Source organism: Anguilla anguilla, chromosome 18, assembly GCF_013347855.1.
Source record: "Anguilla anguilla isolate fAngAng1 chromosome 18, fAngAng1.pri, whole genome shotgun sequence".
Lineage (NCBI taxonomy): Eukaryota > Metazoa > Chordata > Actinopteri > Anguilliformes > Anguillidae > Anguilla > Anguilla anguilla.
Genome location: NC_049218.1, coordinates 23,480,238 through 23,501,976, shown reverse-complemented (window position 1 = coordinate 23,501,976; position 21,739 = coordinate 23,480,238). Strand labels below are relative to the sequence as shown.

Below are 21,739 nucleotides of genomic sequence, written 5' to 3'. Positions count from 1 at the left end.
GGAGTATACAGTATGTGAGCGTGTGTGGAGTATACAGTATGTGAGCGTGTGTGGAGTATACAGTATGTGAGCGTGTGTGGAGTATACAGTATGTGAGCGTGTGTGATGCTGGTTTTACCTTGTCGGCGTCCACCTTGCCCTTGACGAATTCGGCCCTCCAGAACTGCAGGGCCTGGTCGAGCGTGAGGCCGATGCCCTTGAGGAAGAGCCCGTACTGCATGCGCCCGCCGTGGCGCAGGTGGTGCTGCGCCCGCAGGGTCCCGTGCAGCTGCCGCATGCACAGGGGGAACGCCTTCAACGACAGCTGGGAAGACCAAAAAAAACAAACCACCCCCATCAGGCTCCGCGATCCCCTGGCACACGCTAAAAACACACTAAAAACACGCCAAAAACATGCCAAAAACACGCCCGAAAGGCACAAGCGCCGCCGCTAGGTCACCGCTTTCCGCCAGCCTCGCCACCCCCCTCCCGGGGCGCAGTTTAAACCAGCGGAGGTGAAGATGGCGCTGAAGGGTTCGCTCAACCTGGATACTATTCTGCGCCTTGCTCGGGAGGACCTGTCAGGGAAGGGGCCAAGGCAGACGGATCGCTCAGGGGCCTCGCGCGTCGCCGTGGTGACAGTGAATGATGGGATGTCAGCCGCGGGGCTTTTACGGTGCGAGTGTCTATAATCACCCCGAAGAGGAGACCAGACGCTTTGAATTTCAACTCTTAATAGACTTTCCTTCAAGTAGCCCGTTTAAGGGAGAAATTCCAGGCCCCTGACTCAATCTGCATGGTGATACACTTGCTTATTCCACTCAATTCACTTTCATTTGGACCATGTTTCCCCACAAAGAGCCAATGATTCAAAGCACTTTACAGATATTTTCTGTCCCAGGAACCCACGAGCGAGTAATCAAACTAAATATAGCTCGATTCATTTTTCTTCTGAAGTTCGAAAATGTAACTTTCAGAAGTTCTGCTGTGCTCTACAAAACCCATCTTCAGATTTGGCATTGTAACAATTTCTGTCCATTTTTTCACCGACTCATTAGCGAGCAGAACGCAAATGCCAAATGAACCAGTAGGGGTCGCTAAAGAGCGGTGAGATGAACTCTCCCGACGTCTCAAAGATGTCGCCCTGGGTGGCCTCCGGTGGAACAGGCGAGGCTGGGATTCAAACCCAGACCACGGGAAGGGAAGATTAAAAAACATAAACCCCAGGCCACCGTACTTACCTCACTGCTTTACCCCCCCCCCCCCCCTCACCCCCGGGACAGGCCACCGCACTTACCCCACTGCTTTCTCGATTTCCACACAACGCTGTAAAATTCACACGCCTCCCAAGCACCAGTACTCTAATCGTTTTAAGCTGGGTTCTGAGGATGTCCTTCAGGAACGCCGATGGACAGGGTCACAGCGGACAGCGAGCGGTAGGGATTATGAGCCGAGCCATCAATTAATCAAACAAGTGAGCGATCGACCGCTCAAGACTCGACAAACCCCACAAGGAAGGCCGAACGGTTTTGCGTCCCTCTCTCCCGCCGTCGTCCCATTACACAGAAATGCGTCCTTCTCCTTGTTTCTAAAGTTTCGTGGCGGGCGAGGGGGGCGGGGGTGGTGACGGCAGACGACAGAAACCTGTCCGCTCCCACGGGCCGCGTGTTGGGCTCGCCGAAAATAACACCTTCCCTTCAAAAGCGCAGATAAACGCGGCCATTAGCGTCAGCGGAGGCTTTCAGCACAACGCCGCTCGCCTCACTAATTCAGGCCCCCCCCCCCCCAACCCCCCCCAACCCCCCCCCAGCATCCGCACCGCCGCAATCTGGGAAATTCATTACCAGGGTGTCGCCAACGTCTGACTTGCCTTAGCGACTGGCAGGCCCAGGCACACTTACAATTAACGCGTCCCCCTTCCTAAACGACTAAAGACAGCCGCGGGGAAGAGACGGCCCAGAGTGCACTGGGAATACAAATGCAAACAGGGGAAAAAAAAAAATAGAAGAAAAACGGTCATGCATTTTATCAAAAAAAAGGAGTGCATTTTTGTTAATGGAATGACTTATTTACTTCAAGAGCTTAGACGAGGACAAATAGAAATGTGCGTTTCTGCTTTGCGTGCACCGGTTTAACTGAAAACAAATGCTCCTGGTCTGAAAAGTGCTCGTTTCAGGTGGGACGTGCGATTCCAGTTTTACACTGACAAACGGAGAACAGAGCTAAGCGACTGTGAGGTCACAGGGCTTTCGCGGGGGGAATTCCGCGCGCTTTGACGGGAAGCGCGGGCGAATTTGAAGGACAAAATTTGCATTGGTTAATGGGCCAATTAATAGGAACAGCAGTGGCCTCAAAGGACCGGAGTGCTACGTGCAGCGAGGTGTTACCGTCACAGCCCCCCCCCCCCGCCCCGTTTAGTCTACTGACCCCCACCCCCTACCCGCCAACTTTCAGAAACAACCCTGCCCTTTCGGCTGCACCGCGCTCAAATCGAGGAGCAGGGCGACAGGCCACCTCCCACAGCGACCGCGTTTCAGACACGCCGCGGACAGCCCGAAGGGCTCTCGAACACGCGTCCGAGAGGTTTAAGCGTGTTTTAATCTTTTGCCAACGTCAGCTTGCACACGCAAAGAAACGTGCTCTCAGGACCGGTCCTTACAAAGTCCAGCACTTCCTCTCAGTAGTCTTTGCTTTGCTGTTTTTTTTAACATGCATTTTGCAAGCAGTCATAACAAACAGCCCCAGAGCCATATCAAGAATTATAAAACACCTCCACATTTACGAAACACCTTCAGTACTATCAAACACTTCCCCATAGAAAATACCCAGTCAAATCACCCTCCCGCCCCCATTTTTTTCCCTTCAACAAATTTAGATTTGTTTTTTTTTTCGATAAATTTGGCACCCAACGTGGGGCTTTACAAATCCAATTCCCACCCCAATTTAGAAAGGCCAACAGTCTGCAACCACAGCCACGTTTATGTGCAAACTGCACAGCCGAATTGGCAGTGCAGACATCATCGCCTCTATTCTGAAAAGCATGGTGTCGCCAGGTGCTTCTTTTCACACCTCAGACTGCAGCTGAGCTCACACAGAGCAGAGTCAGAGGAAGACCTTTCATATGCGGCTTTCACATGCAGTGCACAGGGGCCAGCAGGGTCTGACCAGCAGGGGTCGCTAGAGAGCGATGAAACAAGGACCCCAAACTGTCTGAACCTTCCCATGCTCTGGCCAACACAATGCCCAATTGCCCTATTGAGCAACCAGCCACAGTTACCACTGACACGGTCCGGATTCGATCCGAGACCGCGGGGCTCATCCCTGCACCACAGCACGGGGTCTTATCCCGGATGAGCCACCCAGCAGCCCCTACAACACACACTTACTGCTTTCAGAGACATTACTGTGAGAAGCTTGCACAGTTTTTCATATTAAAAAAGCAGGAGAATATTCCAGTTCATACGCACCGGATCGATCTGCTCCAAGGAGATCTTCCCGACGTTCTTCTGGACGCTGTAGTCCTGGCCCACGTAGGCGTGGCTGCAGGGGGGGGGGGAGCGCCAAAAACGTTAAAATCACCCAGAGTGGGAGAACCAAACAACTGTAACAGTAAAGTACAACACAGCCTATAATCACTACTGCATGAGCAATCTTCCCCTATTCTGCACAATACAACCACACAAGTCACAAGGGCTTATTAAGTCCTCTGAAGAGCAGGTTTTTTGGAATGTTTTTTTTTTTTTTTTTTTTTTTTTAAGCCAGCATTCCAGAACTCCATTTCTATTAATTAGCAGTAGTGATTGTGACATCAGCATTAGAATGTTCAGTAAAGAACTGGCTACTCACAGACCATAAAGGGTTAAGAACAACAAGGGTCTCCAAACAGTCCAGTCTTCAAAACCTCCAATTTCTCTCTCAGAATCGACCGATTCGACCACTCAAGCCCGCTCAGCGCCGGTCAATGCGAGAGAGCCAGTTTCCCAAACAACACCGCCATCGCACAAAACTTCCATTCGATGCCAATCTCCGACTGGAGGCACTCTCCAATTTATAAAAAGTGAAAGCCAGTTTCCAGTAATAACTGGGTCGCAAAAATACATAACCCGGTAACAAGAGGTTTGTCAGTTTGTTGTGCAGAATTTTCGAAGCTCCCAAAAAAGTGGCAGTAACCTTGGTGTGCGATTTCTCCCTCTCACATTCAGTATTCCTGGCACAAACACAGGGTCGTGACCTCGCGAGCTTGTATGCTTAACAATTCGCAGTAAACTCCAAAGCAAAAACGTTTATTTTTTTTTAAAAGAATTACAAAAACATTTTAAATGAAGCAGTCACAACACAGAGGGCGACCAGGGTCATAAAGGGGAAGACCGACGTTCTGCGGTCACTCTACGGCGAGAGAGAACGGGCCCGTAAAACGGAGACTAGCGGTAGCCGCGCTCCGCCGGGAGACCAGCGGTGACATCACGAGCCGCCCGGGAAGCGGCCTGGAGTGACGCTCGCTGATAAGGCGTCGGAGCGATAAAACCGAACAGCTTGCGCCGCGACCGGGCTGGCCGCTCTGCTCCTTCCTGACCCGCGTCAGTCACCGCGACGCATTAATCAGCCGTTAGGAAAACAAGGCTCGATCCGCGACGCTTCCCGGGACAGGCGACAAGCAGCGCCGTTGGTAATTACGGCAAAAGGTCAGAGGTCGGGCAATCCAACAAATATGAATTAACCTGGTTAATAGGAGCGGTGAGAACATCTAAACCTCATTTATCCTGTCAGGGAACGTTACGTGTAATTAAAATTATGCCGTAAGAATGACCCGACAAGCTATTATACGTGTCACGGTCATGGCAGACAGAGGCTGACACAGGTAGCTACACGAGAACAAGACTCTTCTATATCAGACACAGGACAAAATGTCCTCCATACACAGATGAACTGGGTTATTGTGAGGACTCTGTACGGGTGTAGATACACTGAGGTGTTCTATGCATGGTGTACTGTTGATACTGTACTGTGCTCTGGTGTGTGTGACTGTTATACAGGTGTAGATACACTGAGGTGAATGCAGGGTGTACTGTTGATACTGTACAGTGCTGGTGTGTGACTGTTATACAGGTGTAGACACACTGAGGTGAATGCAGGGTGTACTGCTGACTGTACAGTGCTCTGGTGTGTGTGACTGTTATACAGGTGTAGATACACTGAGGTGAATGCAGGGTGTACTGCTGATACTGTACTGTGCTCTGGTGTGGTGACTGTTATACAGGTGTAGATACACTGAGGTGAATGCAGGGTGTACTGCTGACTGTACAGTGCTCTGGTGTGTGTGACTGTTATACAGGTGTAGATACACTGAGGTGAATGCAGGGTGTACTGCTGACTGTACAGTGCTCTGGTGTGTGTGACTGTTATACAGGTGTAGATACACTGAGGTGAATGCAGGGTGTACTGTTGATACTGTACTGTGCTCTGGTGTGTGTGACTGTTATACAGGTGTAGATACACTGAGGTGAATGCAGGGTGTACTGTTGATACTGTACTGTGCTCTGGTGTGTGTGACTGTTATACAGGTGTAAATACACTGAGGTGTTCTATGCAGGGTGTACTGTTGATACTGTACTGTGCTGGTGTGTGACGGTTATGCAGGTGTAGATACACTGAGGTGAATGCAGGGTGCACTGTTGATACTGTACTGTGCTCTGGTGTGTGTGACTGTTATACAGGTGTAGATACACTGAGGTGAATGCAGGGTGTACTGTTGATACTGTACTGTGCTGGTGTGTGACTGTTATACAGGTGTAGATACACTGAGGTGAATGCAGGGTGTACTGTTGATACTGTACAGTGCTGGTGTGTGACTGTTATACAGGTGTAGATACACTGAGGTGTTCTATGCAGGGTGTACTGTTGATACTGTACTGTGCTGGTGTGTGACTGTTATACAGGTGTAGATACACTGAGGTGTTCTATGCAGGGTGTACTGTTGATACTGTACTGTGCTCTGGTGTGTGTGACTGTTATACAGGTGTAGATACACTGAGGTGAATGCAGGGTGTACTGCTGATACTGTACTGTGCTGGTGTGTGACTGTTATACAGGTGTAGATACACTGAGGTGAATGCAGGGTGTACTGCTGATACTGTACTGTGCTGGTGTGTGACTGTTATACAGGTGTAGATACACTGAGGTGTTCTATGCAGGGTGTACTGTTGATACTGTACTGTGCTCTGGTGTGTGTGACTGTTATACAGGTGTAGATACACTGAGGTGTTCTATGCAGGGTGTACTGTTGATACTGTACAGTGCTGGTGTAAGTGTCACCACAGACCCCCGCCTATTCCCAAAAGGCATTCAGGAGACCCGCAGCGTAAGTGAAAAAGGGTTAGAAATGAAATTATTCATAATTTATAAAGATCACAAAATGGGGACTGGGGTGTGGGGGAGTTGTCTAGAGCATTGCAGTTCAATCAGGCTCAACAGTAGACCAGGCTGGAGCCTACCCTCGCAGGCTGGGGGGGGGGCGGGGGGGGGCCACAGCGGCTCGTTTTAAAGGGCTCAGGCTCCCTCCCGCACTCCCGCCCGTCCACCAGCCGTCATTCACCTGGTCGCTTTCATCCAGGCGCCTGCACACCCCCACCCCCCTCATACACCGCACCGCTCCACCCGCAAGGGCAGGAACGCAACCCGCCAAGAGGCTTTCATCTTCTCGGGCACGGGGAGAGGCTCGTAACCACGGCGACCCCGCCACGGCGTTTCGACGGCTGGCGGAGAAGCCGCCAAACCAGGCCGGCGGGCTCCCTCAGAACACAGAGCGAGGGAGAGAAAGAGCGGGAAAACAGAGAGAGAGAGAGAGAAGGCTGAGAAAAGAGAGGAAAAGACAAGCAGACTTTTAAAACCGCACTTACAGCCGGGGAGAAAGCCCCAGGGAACGAGGAAGAACGAAAAGGTGAGACAGAAACAGAAAGGGAAAGACAAAAAAGAGAGGGAGAGAGGAGAGCAGCGAACAGAGAGAGAGAGAGAGAGAGAGAGAGATGGGACTCTGTCCTACATACCAAAGCGGGAAGGTGTGAGGGGAACACGCAACCTGCAGGGGGGGGGGGGGGGCCTCCAGCGGCTCGGCACATTAGCGCGACCGTTTGCATCCCATTACCACGGGGGGGGGCAGGGCCTCGGGAGGGGGGGGGGGGCGGGGGGCGGTGTTAGAGTGCCTTTTCCAGGGAAACCCAACAGCGGTTTCCCTGGCATTTGAGAAGTGGGAAAGCCAGAGTCTGGATGAAAGCCGGGACAGGGGAACCGCGGTGTGTAAAACACGGCAGCCCTACACTCCAGGGGGGGAGCCGGGCGGTATAATGGGGAAAGAGCGGGGGGCTTTTAACCCTAAAGGCTCCAGGTTCAACTCCCAGGCGTGGCACAGCTGAATCACCCCAGAGCCATGCGCAGAACCTCTAACGCTCCAGCAAACGCCTGGCAGGATGAGGAGGCGATACAGGTACTCCACTTAAACTCGTATCAGGCAGCCTGAAAAGAAGAGCCTGCCGCACAAATAAAATTCAAATGACATTTTAAAGGACGAAAGGGGAAGAGCGATCCGGACCCGTTTGAAAGGAAGGCCCGAAGCCTTCGACGTACGCTTTCATCCGTTTACTCGAAGCGGCGGGATTCCGCCCAGCAGGACGGGGCGGGGAAGAGGCGAGGCGTTCAAACGGGGCTCTTCACTCCGACCGCGGCGAGGGGGGGGGGGGGGGGAGCCGTCGGCGGTAATTAACGCCGGCCTGGCGAACGCCTTCCAGGGTGCTCGTTCAGGAAGTGATGCGACAGAGCCCCACGCCGCTCGCGCGCTGCCCTGGGGACCTCTACCGCCGCCGGCTCGGCTCTCCGCCGATCCCTCAGAAACGCTCGCTCGGGCAGGTCGGAGCCCCGAGGGAAGCAACCGGGCCAACCGGCGTGTCCCTTCACCCCCAGCTCCAGTAATGAGGACACTCAAACACTTGACCCGCATGTCGTTCGCTAAAAAGTAAAAAGGAGGGAGCAGGGGGGGAACGGAAACGGCAGGGCAGTGCAGAAGGAATTTTAATAAAAAGACGCGCAGAAGACGGAGACGGTCATAAGTAAGAGCACAGCGGGACGGCGGAGCGAGCGTGTCATTACTGCGCTCCGATTCAGTCTCGCAGCGACGGCGGCCAGAAACGGGGCGCGTTAGCATCCCTGTGAGCGCCGGAGTCAGATTCACCCTCTGACCAATTCCCACCCGGGCCTTCTGCTTCAGCTCGCAGAGCTTAGCTGCAAATTACTCAGTTTACCTTATTAACTCGCTGTCCGTTTTCTCAAGGAAAAAATTAAAAAAATTAAAAATTGCGTGAAACGTATTGGCGGCGGACGCTAACGAGGCTAATTACCTGAGGTGGCTGAGCAGGGGCTGGAGACGTTCGTCAGACTGCACCACAGGCAGGGACCTCGCCGTCAGCTGCAAAGGCAAGGACAAGAACGCGCACAAAATTAAAACACAGGCCGCTCGGAGAAGGCTTTACGCAGCTGCACAGACCCATTTTCCATTAACGATGCCCCAGAAAACACAAGCGTTAAGTAGGTCTCACACAACAGTGCTCAAAAGACAAAACAAAGAGCGCTCCCCTCCGTTGTAGTACCGGCATCCTAACACAAGGGGGCCGCTGACATTCCCCACACGGACCCAGGCCTAACACCTCCCAATGCTCCATGTCCTATATGCTCAAATAGGATTGTGTCACCATGAAGTTTCTTTCTCTCGCCGTAACAAGAAACGAAACAAGAAGTCAAGAAACCTGGGAAATGAGCCTTCAGGAAAAGAATGAGAAACAAGAAAAGGGTTTTCTCCCGTTGACCCATGTCAATCAGTTATATTTGAAGAGAAATGAAGAAAAGAGTGAAGAAATAGAGGAAAAGAAACTTGGCTGTTTGCAGCGCTCAGCTTTCCGTGGTCAAACACGACTGTGAGATATAAAAGTGACGCTCTGATCTCTCTGCCAGACGAGGCTGATATGCGGCTCCAGCCTGAAGGCACGAATCACATCCAAGGCCAACCGACGGGAGCTCCACCCACTACAGCGGCCGGACGGACGAAGACGCGCGTCCAGGACTTCCGAGGCCCGCGCGCTCACACGACGAAACCCGCAGCGGCCTAAAGCCATGGCGTACACGAGGCGTCCCGTTTTCCACCCGACACTCTCACTCCAAGAGACGGACACACCAAAATTTTAGAAAAAGGGACAGCTGTCTCCATAACTCCCGCTTCTCGTTCCTGAAGGATGAATCCAAACCGCTGAAGTTGACGCCTCAGATTCCACAGACCCACTGACTGTCACCCCTGCATGCTTAACACCGGAAGCTCAGCCCCTAACGCTGAAGCAGAAACTATTTTATTCACCTTGTGAGCGTTCGTTAAGGGGTGTGCCCAAGGACGACGCCGTGGCGACGGATGTTCCGTCCTTGTGCGCGCCGTGAACATTCTCAATCTAATTTGGTAAGGGAGCCTCCTGCAGTGAGGGAGTAGCGCTGGGCTGGAGCGGAACCAGCGGCTCCTCCATTAGACCAGCGGGCGGGAGACCGTCCCGTCGCTCGCCGGCCTCGTCCGTGCGCCGCGAGAACCTGCGCCGCCGCGCGGGAGTCGGACGCCGACGCCGAAACAGGAAGTTAATTACAGAACCGTTAAAGGGGCCGTGCGGCGGCTTCGTAGTTCTAATGCGGGAATCGGCGGCGATTACCAAGAGTTAAGCGGGCCGCCTTTTGGCAATGCCATAACTCTGAGAGTAATCCGCGTAGTAAAGAGAACGAGTCACGGCAAGCCAGGTGAAGCTGCATGGATCTCTGAGAGTTTCGGTACAGCAGGCTTTAATGGACAGAGCCTGGCCCTGCTCAGGCCGCTAGCTGCAGTTCCGCTAAAAACAGGCCCGTGAATGTGGACCCGGCGGCCAAAACCGGCAGACGTTTCTGAAGCTCACTTCCTGGTCTTGTTGAGGGACGTTGCTCACTAGTGCCAGTGCGGTCGGCTCCAGTATAGGTGCTTCAGCCACCCGTTTCAAAGAAAGTCAACGGTAATAATATAGTCAAAATACAAAGTCAATTAATTTTTCCCACAACAAAATGTAGCAATAGATGTATTTTCTTCATCTAATGTATCCCCATTCACCTATTTGTTAAGTTATCGTATTATTTGGACAACACTGCAATATTCTGTGGATGAATCAGGAACAGCTGGCGTCACTACCGAGTCACTGTATCTCACATTCTTAGTGGACGACCGGACTTCATGCCCATATAAGGGTCTCCCTTTTCCCTACTGCGAAGTCCCTGGCTCAAATTTGTACAACATGCGGGGCCTACAAAGTACACTTCCCAGCCTTAAAAACGCTTTTCAGCAAGCCCATGGAGAGTCAATGGCGATGTCACAGTGACTCGGTTTGTTATTTTTCCACAGTGTACGGTGTGGACTCGCTGAGCTCAGTTCAGTATCCGTGGTCGCGTTTCCTCAAGGCGAGTACCCACAGTGGACAGGGTACTGCAACGCGCCGGCCAGTGGGAGAGTGGCTATTTTCCGCTCTGCGGATCACCTGTTCGCCACATGGCGTTTCTCTGAAGGTCTACGCCCTGGACCAGGGCACCCATTGTGTACCTAAAGTAAATCTCCACCTTATCTGCAGATCCCCACACTACACTCCACTCCACTCACCCACACACTAACCCCACCCCCCCCCTTCCCTCCACCCCACACCCCCACCACCAAGCGGCTTTCAATTTCACGCTCTTTTACCGCCGCGCTCTCCGAGCGTCCCCTTGTGGGAACCCCCCCCCCCCCCCCCCGTGCAGAGCGGCCATTAGGGGTGCGCGGGATGACGGCGGCAGTGGGGGGGGGCAGGGGGGTTGGTGGGGGGAGTCATTACCGCTTTCCCAGCGTAGCTGACGATCCGGATAATTACTGGGGGAAAACGGGGGCCACTCCCCACCGCCATTCAAAGTGCAGGGGGCGGAGAGGGTGGGCGGGATCACAGGATACGGCCGCCTGTTTCCATGGTAACTCCCTCCAATGGGGTGGAAGGGTCTGGTCGAGGCTAGGATAGTGGTCTGATCTCAAGATGCTCCCCCAGGCATGTCCGACACTCCCTACCCATGCAAGAGTGGGACAGTTTATTCAATACAGAGTAGACTGTCAACAAACGCCACTGAGGGACCCCAAGATTTCCTCCCAGAAAAAAAAATGTCAAGAGTGCCTTTTAATTCTGAAATACGAATGAAACAAGCAGAGCCTGTCACAACGCACACTCACGTGAAACCAAAACAGTGTTCCTGTGGGAGGTCAGCGGTGCTGCTGCTTCAGTTTCATCGCTGAGGATCAGCACAACGGGGCCATTTTTCTCCAATCCTGCACGCTAATTTTCAATCAATCAATCAATCAAATTTTATTTGTATAGCGCATTTTACAACAGTTGTCACAATACGCTTTACAGACAACCCTAGCCTAAACCCCTACAGGAGCAAGCCTAAGGCAACAGTGGCAAGGAAAAACTCCCTGTGGCAGATGGGGAGAAAAAATGGAAGGAACCAGGCTCAAGGGGGAAACCCATCCTCCTCTGGTCGGCTCAGGGTGCCGACTGGTGTCCAGCATGTCAGCCAGTTTATGCACAAGATAGCACAAGATTTTAGCGGCTTTAAAAAGGAGAGACAATTCGTTTCTAGCACTTTCTAGCATCGACTTTCACATTCCAATAACTATTCCTCAGCTTCCTAGGGAATCCTTCAGCGGCCTAATTAAACCTCCTGATTTCACCCCCCTCCCCAAAAAAACCTAAAAAAGTCTCTGATGAAAAAAGTGAGGAAACAGGTGATGAACAGATGACAAAATAAGAACCGGGCAAAAAAAGAGACACACAGATAGTCAGCATATCATATGACCATATTATATGGAATCAAGAAGAGAAAGAGAATTGAAAAAAGGACAAATCACAAATGATTATTTTCCAATTTACCATAGCGAATCAACTCGGTGAGGCGGACTCTTAACAGAGGGTGAGAATCGTGAGCCGCACGCAAGTTTCCTGAACGCACGAGCGCATCCTTTAACACCCATTTACCCCAGGGCTTAGCGCACTACACAAGCCCTTTTACGTTGATCGATTCTTCTGAAACCCACTTTGGTTTTTTTTTTTGTTACTGATGAAGCCATTTTGAAAGCGGAGGAGGAACCTGCGGAGCAGCCCGGCCTCTCCATCTCGGCCCCCCCGCGCGCGCCAGACCGGATCGGGCTGTGCCAAAATGGCCGCCCGAGCGAAACCGTAACGCTCTTTCACGCTCATTTGCTCCGTGCGATCGCGTTTCGCTGGTTTCCCAGCAACCGGCCTCGCTCCTTCCATTGGACGGCCAATTACAGCGTCGCGCCGGTTAAATGGGAACGGGGGGGGGGGGGGGCGGAAGGGTTCCGAAAGCCCCCCGTCACGCTACATCGCGCGGGGCTCCAAATACCCAGATTTGTTTCAGATCTTCTGGATTAGCGCTCTTCGAAAAACCATTTCCTGCTCCGCAACCGCCCCCACCCCCCCCCCCCCCCAAAGCAAAACCATTTAAATCTCGTAAGCCGGGCTGGAAATTAAGCTCGCCAGAGGAGAGTAGTTTATATTTCCGTTGAGTCCAATTTGAAGCTCACTGGCCCTCAGGAGAGTGAGATTTCTTGAGCGCCGATTTAAGTGAGCATATTGTATAGAATGCTTGTGAGTATTCTCTGGTACCCTATAATGGCCTGATCATCTTCTCTGGGACAGACACTGAACACTGAAGCTGATATCAAGGAAAACCACGTCATTGCAAGAACTTCCAAGACCTACAAGAGAAAATAAACACATTCTACACAATGTGAAAACCGAAGTCCACGACTGAAAAGAGCCACAGGGGAAGCTCCTCGTCTAAACGAGGACAGTGAGCCGGTCTGAATCTTCCCGACGTTCACCTGACCTTGGTCAGTGTGCGGCCGGTATCAAACCGCCAAACTCCCGACCTTCCCCACGGCCTTCTGAGGACGGACCCAAACTCCAAACCCCATCTTCAGCCAAGAGACTGCCACTACGCAAACTGTAGTGTTCAAGAAGATGCAAGGCGCTTGGCTCAATATTATTGGCAAAGGCCAGTCGCGGTTCTCGAAAGCACTCCAACGTTCCGCGGGTCGGAAAAGCGAATTCGATTACCCGCGGCTGAAGCGGCTCGCGGGACATGGAGCCGCTCCTCACCGAGGATTTCGAGCAGTTCCCCATACAGGGCCACGGGAGCCCCCGTCTCCCCAGCGGTAAGGAGGAGGAGGAAACCCAAATGGAGCGCATCCAGGCAGGGAAGGAAGACCTCATCTCAAGCGACGCCGAGCACTCAGCCAATCACAAACAATCAGTCTGTCGCCGGGTCTTCTTTTGTCTCGGAACAAAACGAAACGCACGCGCTCCACACAAAAACAAACGGGCCGCCGTTCGGGAACCCGAGCTAATGCCGCGTCTCGAAACACTAGAATCAGAGAGAGCCTGTCATTTTGAAACGGGTTCTGAAAAGCCGGCAATCGGGTCTGATTACGGCGGCATTTCGCCGGGTCCTTCCGAAGCAGGGGGCGCACGTCGGCGGCGCTATTCAAATCACTTTATTCCGGCACGCTCGCCGTTTTCGGCGCCTAACGAGATAATGGCGCCGGCTTCCTGTCTTCGAAATGAAGTGCGGGCGCTGCAGAATTCCGCAGTGTTGGGTTGAGGGAGAAGAAGAAAAAATAAATAAATAAAAAACCCACCTTCGCCTCGAGAGGCAATCCAGTCAGGAGAACACTTCAGCGGAGGTTAACTAAGCGTAAGGGCCGTCTACTCCTGCGGAGAGGGCACACCTGCCGGCACGGGCGACTCCGGGCTGAGGAGGGTCTGATTTACGGCAGCGTTCAGACGCTACGACGGAGGCGGCGCAACCGCGCGCGTCAGCGCTGCCCGCACCCTCCGCCGGAGTCAGACGGCCTTGCAGTTCCGCCGTTCGGCCGGATCTTTTCCGACCGCCGCTTCCCGCTGTTCGCGCCGGCACGTCTCCTCTCGCTCCACGGCGCGTCGGCCCCGCCCGCGAGGTACCGCAGTTCCGACCCCCGCGCGGCGAGCTCGACCGGCTTCGGTCGGGCGGAAAATTGCCGTCGAGTTCAAACGGAGCGGAACGGAACGCTCTCTGAAGTGCACTGATGACACGGATCAAAGCTAAACGCGTAGCGCAGGACCGAATCGCGGAGGCCGCCGCGCCTGATTCCGAATTCGGGGGGGCCGGGGGGGCTGCGTTCAGGCTTAATTAACGACGCCCACCAAAGATAACCGACCTCATCATCAGCGCGATCGGTCAGATAGCCCCGTCCAACCCTTCGGCCCAGCTGCGCGCGCTCTTTAAAACGCGCACTAGATAAATAAACATTCAGGACCCCGTGAGCTAATTTTCCGCGCCGCTATCAGGCGGCCTGTTTCTGCCGTTCTCCCCCCGCGTTTCCAGCCTAATTGCTTTTTAAGGCGCACGTTCGGTGAGAAAGAGCCACGCTGTTCTGGGAAATTGATTTCTTTCCACGCGCCGCCGCGGACCGCATAGCTAATTCCGGTCGAAAAACGGCTCGAGAAGAGTCTGGAATTCGCCCCTCAGAGCGGGGAACCCACGAGGCCGCCTCCAAAGGCCGTCTTCTCGTCCCGCGGACGAAGCGGGAGAAAGGGGGTGGGGTGCGGTTCGTCGCGTTTCGATTGGCTCTCGTCGGCGCGGTTTTCCGCCCTCCCGCGATCGCGGCCTTAGTGTAAAAAAATCCTCGAGTGCCTTCGAGGCGCTCGGTGGCCCGGGGTGCCGCTTGCCGTCCAGCTGGCTTTCGCAGAGCGGACGGCTGTGCGATCGATCAGGGAAATGTTACCTGTCGCGCTCGGAACAAGGGAACCGTCAGAGAGCGCTTCAGAGTTACGGAGGAACACGGCGAGTCACAACGAACGACACCATCGAACAGAGAACAAGAACCGAAAACGCTGGAGTCAGGAGGGGAGGGGATGCCGGTCGGGCAGGGGGGCGGGACACACCGCCGCTGCTGATCCAATAGCGCGGGTCTGGGCTGCAGGGGGCGGGACTCCATCTGTTAAAACACGAAGTAGGGTTTTGACCCCTAGGGCCCGTGCCAGAACGGTCAGACTGGCAGCCCGGTTGGATAACGGGCCTTGCGTTCACTACATGCTGATATACAGCTCACACACTTTTTACATGCTGATATACAGCTCACACACTTCCTACATGGTGACATACAGCTCACACACTTTTTACATGGTGACATACAGCTCACACTTTTTGCATACAACCCATTTGTACAGCCAGTTAAGTACTGAAGCAATTCCGCTTAAGGACTTTATTCTTCCTGGGAATCAATCCTACAGCCTTAGATGGTGGCCCAATTCACTCTCTGTTATGCTACATGGAGAGCTGGGTAGTTGAAGGTTATGTCAGAACATTATTTCAGCTAATACATGACTCAGTCAACAATGGACTGAAGTGCATACAAGTATGATTCACAAGCCTTGATAATTGAAGTGACCAGCTGAGCGCTTGCTCTAATGGACAGCCATGAGAAGCTGAAGAGAGCTCAAACACAGCAGCCAGACTGCTGCTGGGCCAGCACCGAACCCAGCCAGCTAGCCAACACACAATCTTACTGGTGTGAAGAAAATCAGATTCACCTTACGGGACATTTTTCTTCAAGACAGTGAAGAGATTATTTATTTGAATTTGTTGAAAACACCGGTCAGTTTTAAAAAAGGAATGTAATGAACTGCCTATGGGTCCCCATGTTGCCAAAGTCGAAAGCTGAAGGTCAGGTTTTTGATACCCATTTTGGTGCAGAAATGGTTTCCAATCAATTTTCCTAAAATGTCTTATTTGCATTAGATTCAAGCAAAACAGCAGTCAAAGTTTCTCTCTCTCTCACTCTCACACACACACACACACACACACACACACACACACAGCCAGAATTTATTTTTCTCTCACCACCGGAGACCCTTTGTGTAATGGCGAAAATTGAAAGCCTTTCAGGCAGTGATTGATTGAAAACACCCACTGTCTGGTTAACATTAAGGCAAAATGTCACCGCATGCAAATTGACTGCAGCTCTGGGACTTGGGCAACGCTGCAGTGTTTGCACTAAAGCTCGGCGAAGCAGGCAGCCCGACTGACTGTGGCCCGGAACGATGGGCCAAGCAGGCCCATTTCAAACGCGCCTGCGCTACCACTCAACCAAGAACTCGAAACCCTCAGCTCAACGAGGCCCTGCCTCGAGCCTCTTATAGATGCCTGTACTGAAAATGAAACACCTCGGCAAAATATGGTCTATGAAGGAAAAACTAAAACTAAAATTATAATGGATGTAGACGTAGCCAAAAAAAAAAAAGGAATTTCCTCTTAACGGCAAACGTGTGAGAAGCATGCTAATGCTAAATGCTAATTTCCGTCGTTCTTCTTCGAATCGTCAAGCATTTTTTTATTTTTAACAGATTTTTATTCAAATTCAGAGCGTAAAAGCTGTACAAAGGTTTTTTCAAATGACTGCAGGAAATTCAACTTGTCAGCGCAGGGGGACGAAATTACCATCTTTAAAAGTTACATTTTATGTCGTACATTTTCCATGCCGAATTAGGCGATCGTAATTCTCCTCTGGGTGTTCCGCTTAAGCGGGGACACTCAGGAGCTCGTGTTCCGCGCAGCAGGCCCAGGCAAGGCCGACGGTGAGGGAAGGTAATTTCTTATCTATATACTCAAGTCATTTAGTGAAGTCCGGTTTGCATAATAAAAGTCAAAGTTGAAATAGCCCCACTGAGGCACAGGATTCAGCGCTATTCAAATACAGTTCACCGCGCACGACTGAAGACTTCTGTTCAGGCGATCCCCCCCCACTATTCGAAGGGCAAACTCAGTCTATAAATATGAAAACGATGGGGAGAAAGGAGTAGGTGCCGGTTCCTGTGTTTCAGGTGATGCCTGAGGAGCTCTCCGATTAACATGATTTACATGAATGAAGGTGCTGACACTTTACTGTGGCAGCCATTTTGTGCACAGTGCAGCCAGAGAACTACATCTTGAACCAACAGGATGAATTTACAGTACTACCCATCCAAATGAGTTCCGGAAAGATCAAATAGTGTGAATGCATTACACCTGACACTGATTTCTGTCCAATAGGTATGACACTCAGCGATTAAAATTGCTCAAGAAACATGGCATTATTGCTACCGTTACTGTTAAAAGAAAGCCATGTTTTTGAAGGTTCACCTGAGGAAATACTTGTCTGGTTGTGACAAGCTGTGAGTTGATGGGCAGTTACAGACCACACACAGACCTTGCCAATTAAATTCTGCGTTGTTTACTTTTGAACACTTGAGTTACGCAGCAAGTGTATAATTAGCATACATCATGCAGTTCAAAGCATACCAATCCACACAATATTATAATTAAAGGAATAGCTTGTATCAGGTTGGAAAACAGAAATGACTGAACGCGTTTCTTCTTTTGGACACAACAATACCGGGCAGCAGCCTTGGGGCCTGGACGCTGGACTGAACAGAAACAGTTAAAACAGGGGCGACGGGTAACAGACAGCCACGGCGCAAACCCCGCTGAAATCCAGCGGGTGAAAAGACTGCCCCGCCCCCCCCCCCCCCACCCCCCACCCCGCACCATCCACACCCTCCCAATCTCATTTACTGCAATCTGCCTGTAGGATCTGCAGCCCTTCACAAACTATTTCAGCAGGCTGAGGAAACCATCCGGCGAGCGAGCGAAGGGGAGAAGCAGCAAGGTCAAGTTTGCCCCCAACAACCCTCTTTCTCGCTCGTGCTGCCATTAACTGATCCGCTCGGAAAATACTAAAGGGGTGCGGGATGGGGGTGGGGGGGTGGGGGGGTGGGGGGGTGGGGGGTTCTGTACATTCACAGAGGACTGTAGATGGAATTTCTTCCCTGGCACACAAAAGGTCACCTGTCTGGTGAAAAAAGCCTGTTCTCCACTGGGGACAACAGTAAGGTGTTAAGTCACACACACACACACACAAAGTCTCTCCCACACACACACACACACACAGGCACAAAGTCTCTCCCACACACACACACACACACACACTCAGTTATGCACGCACACACATACACGCACGCACACACACACACAAATACTCACATCCAGTCGTGCACACACACACACACACACACACACAGACACACACACACACACGTCAGGCAGCCACAGCTCAAACAGTCAATAATCCACCAGGGAAGGAGACAAGGCCTAAAAAGGGAGGCACAAATCCCAGAATTATATCCAGCGACATGGAGCGCCTTCGGGTCCTGAGAGTGCCCTACCCCACACGGCCCTACCCCACACGGCCCTACCCCACGCTCTGCTCTCATACGGCCCTACCCCACACGGCCCTACCCCACGCTCCGCTTTCATACGGCCGCGGGCTAAAAATGAACACATAAACCAAGCCTCAGCACCAAATCAGAGCAGCCTGTGCACGAGCTGCACACCCTGCTCTGCACTCCGGTCCCCCTGAGGAGTCTCGCTGAAGTCCTCACAAAGCCACTCTGTTCTGCTGTCTCTCACACACACACACACACACACACACACACACACACAGACACATTCACATTCACATACATATAAGCGCGCACACACACACACACTCAGACACACACACACACACACACACACACACACTCAGACACATTCACATACACATAAGCGCACACACACACACTCAGACACATTCACATACAGATAAGCACACATACGTACACACACACACACGGTCACACACACACACACACACTCAGACACATTCACATACACATAAGCCCTCATACATATACACACACACACACACGGTCACACACACGCACACATTCACATAAGCGCACACACACACTCAGACACGTTCACATACAGATAAGCACACACGTACACTCAGACACATTCACACACACATAAGCACACATTCGTACACACACACACACACACACACACACACACACAGTCACGCATACCTGTAGTAAATGGGGGGCCAATTCTATACTTTTGTACATTGACTGATTTCAATAATTTATAGAAATGTTTGGCACAACGTCTGTGTGATTTTATATACATTTTAAATATGCATATACATATACATGGGGGGGGGAGCACTTCACAAAAACCGTTTTAAAAGTAAAAAGGAAAAGCCACAGAAAACTTGAAAATGTATCATTTGTAATTACTGTCTGCCTCGCTTCCAAAATTGGCGCGCTAGCTAGCGCGCGAGAACTAGCGGCCGGCCATCGGTTTTAAAAAGCCTATTAGCATGGCGCGGCGCGTCGATAAAACATGACTCCGTGTTTTCTCGTCTCGCGGGCCAGCTCTGCGAGCCGCGCGGATGATGAATGCGGATGGCGGGCGGCCAGATCGCTCCCCGCCATCTTTTAATGCCGGGCGTCTCTGAATGAGCGAGAGCGCGCGCCTCTTCCCATTAACTCGCGCCCCGGTTCCTAAGCGACTTTTGTTATACGGCGACCGCCCGAGCGGTATTTTGAGAAAATGTGACTTGGCCTTGGACGTGTGCCAACCCCCCCCCTCCTCCTCTGCCACACTCCCCTCGAAGGGTGGCAATGCGCACCGTGACCATGCGACTGTGGAAATCACTGGAACAGAGACACCTGCCTCCACCCACCCCACACTCTCGCCCCCCCCCCCTCCCCCCACCCGGAAAACACTCAGGGAATCAAAGGAACACACCTCCCCCCCCCACCCGCACCCCCCCCTTCCGAAGAGGGGCCCTTTGATGAGACACCTGTGGGAATCCGCTCGCTGCAGGCCCCACCCGCAAAAAGCCCAGCGCCGGACGCGAGCGCGGTCAGCTGACGCGTTTCCACGGCAACCGCGAGCCCGCACGGAGGAAACGAGGACGCACCGCGATTCGGGGAGACGCCGGAGAGGAGAGAGCGGGCCCGTGCGATGCCCGTCCCCCGCCCCCCGGCGCTCGACATAACAGCCCGGTGCTCACACCTCTCCGAGCAGCCTTCTCAGACACTAATTGGGTCTGTCACCGTCCCCTCCCCGATTCCTCCAAAAGAGAACAGAACGCAGCGCTCCTTCTTAATTACGCTGACGGGCTCCTCCAGGACCAAGGAAGGAGGCCACAGCCTCGCTCTTTCAGACTCCTTTCAGACCAGCCTTTTCTTCCTTCGCTTCTTTTACCGGTGAAGGAATAAGCACCTCGAGAGTTCTCAGGCTGACTGTCGGATATCGGAGGTGCTGGAGAACAAAACGCTTTTTCGGATCATGTTTTACCTGAAAGGACCGAGAAAGGAACGTCTGGAGGCCACGGCGGATAAAGCCGCAGCAAATAAACGAAAGGAATTATAATGGCTGAATAAGAAAGAAAAAAAGAAAGACGACAAAACCACACGGGTAAAGAGGGAGCGTTTGGTCGGTGAGAAAAACCCACGCGTTGCAAGGGAACCGCCACCTCCCGTCGATCCCGGGGAGCTCGAGGTAACAGCCACGGGGAAGTGCGAGAACGTGAACGCGTTTCAGCTCCAAACCAACGCGGAAAAAGATTCCAATCTCATAAATTCAAGCTGCAGCACGCCAGCATTAACCAAACTGGGACACTAAACTGCAAGAGTTTTGTGTGTAGTAATTCATATATTTTTGTGGATATGGAAGAAGGCAGCTTCTTCACCAGAAAAGATATTCCTGATTTCACATTTAATAACTGCCCATCTGCAAACGATAAAAAAATTAAGAGTTTAATAAAATAGCAAGATGTAGCAGATACGGCTCAAACTCTGGAGAGAAAATTTGAGAGCAAGTCTTGGCAGAGCTTTCTCAACAAACTTTCACAGTGAGTGGAGGCAGAGAGGACAGCATTGCATGTATTTAGTCAAGAAAAGTTTGTTGTTGAAACCGTGACCATCGTTCTTCTTCTTCGACACATCTCGCAGGAAGCATTGGCCTGGTTCCTCTTTAATATTACACCAAGTACTCCCATAAATAAAAATAAAAAAATGTAATAACAATAAATAAAAAAATAAATAGATAAATAAAAACTTCCACCGACGGCCAATTCCCCATTTCCTCAAACTGCTAAACAGGAACAGGACAGAAAATACATTTTTTATTCATTTAATTTATTTTTTTTATTTTGGGCTGGTACCTCTCGAAAGCTATTTGCGAAAAAGAATCCCCCCCCCCCGCCCCCCCCACCCCCCCACCCATCATCCATTTCCCGTTTCCCGGAGAACGCTCTTTAAATATTCATCGCCGTTCTACGCCGCCGCCGCCGCCGCCCGACCCGTCCAGTTTATTCAGCAAAATTTTAAAAAAAAAAAAAAAAAGGGGGAGAACCGCGGCGATGGAAAATTACCGAACGAGAGGATGGACGGCGCCCGTCCGGCCCCTGCGCGCCGCCGCGCTAGCGTGCTAACGTGCTAGCAGCGCTCCGGCGCTGTGAGATTAATGCACACAGGACCTATTATTCCATTAATGCAAAGTTTTTTTTATTATTATTTATCTTTAAACGGCCGGCCGCGGAGGAGGGCCCGATGAGTAATCTGTCTGCGAGAGGAAGAGTAATGGCGTGCCGTATCGGTTATTCCGTACGGGACGCCCGCGCTCCACGGGCCTCCCGCTCGGCCCCCGAAGGTTCCTCTCCGCCGCGATGCGGCTGCCGGAGGAGATGAGCCCTTTAATATTTAAACAG

General features: G+C 52.0%; 1 protein-coding gene across 1 annotated transcript in view; it reads right to left on the bottom strand.

Annotated features, from left to right (window-relative positions):
• prim2 (DNA primase subunit 2) overlaps nt 1–21,739 on the bottom strand; it is a 79,202-nt gene that overhangs the window by 27,078 nt on the left and 30,385 nt on the right. The window contains exons 8-10 of the mRNA XM_035399645.1: nt 8,367–8,434; nt 3,447–3,519; nt 119–304 (exon numbers count right to left, since the gene is read on the bottom strand). Coding sequence (XP_035255536.1) covers nt 119–304; nt 3,447–3,519; nt 8,367–8,434 — 327 coding nt within the window. The remainder of the gene's footprint in view (nt 1–118; nt 305–3,446; nt 3,520–8,366; nt 8,435–21,739) is intronic.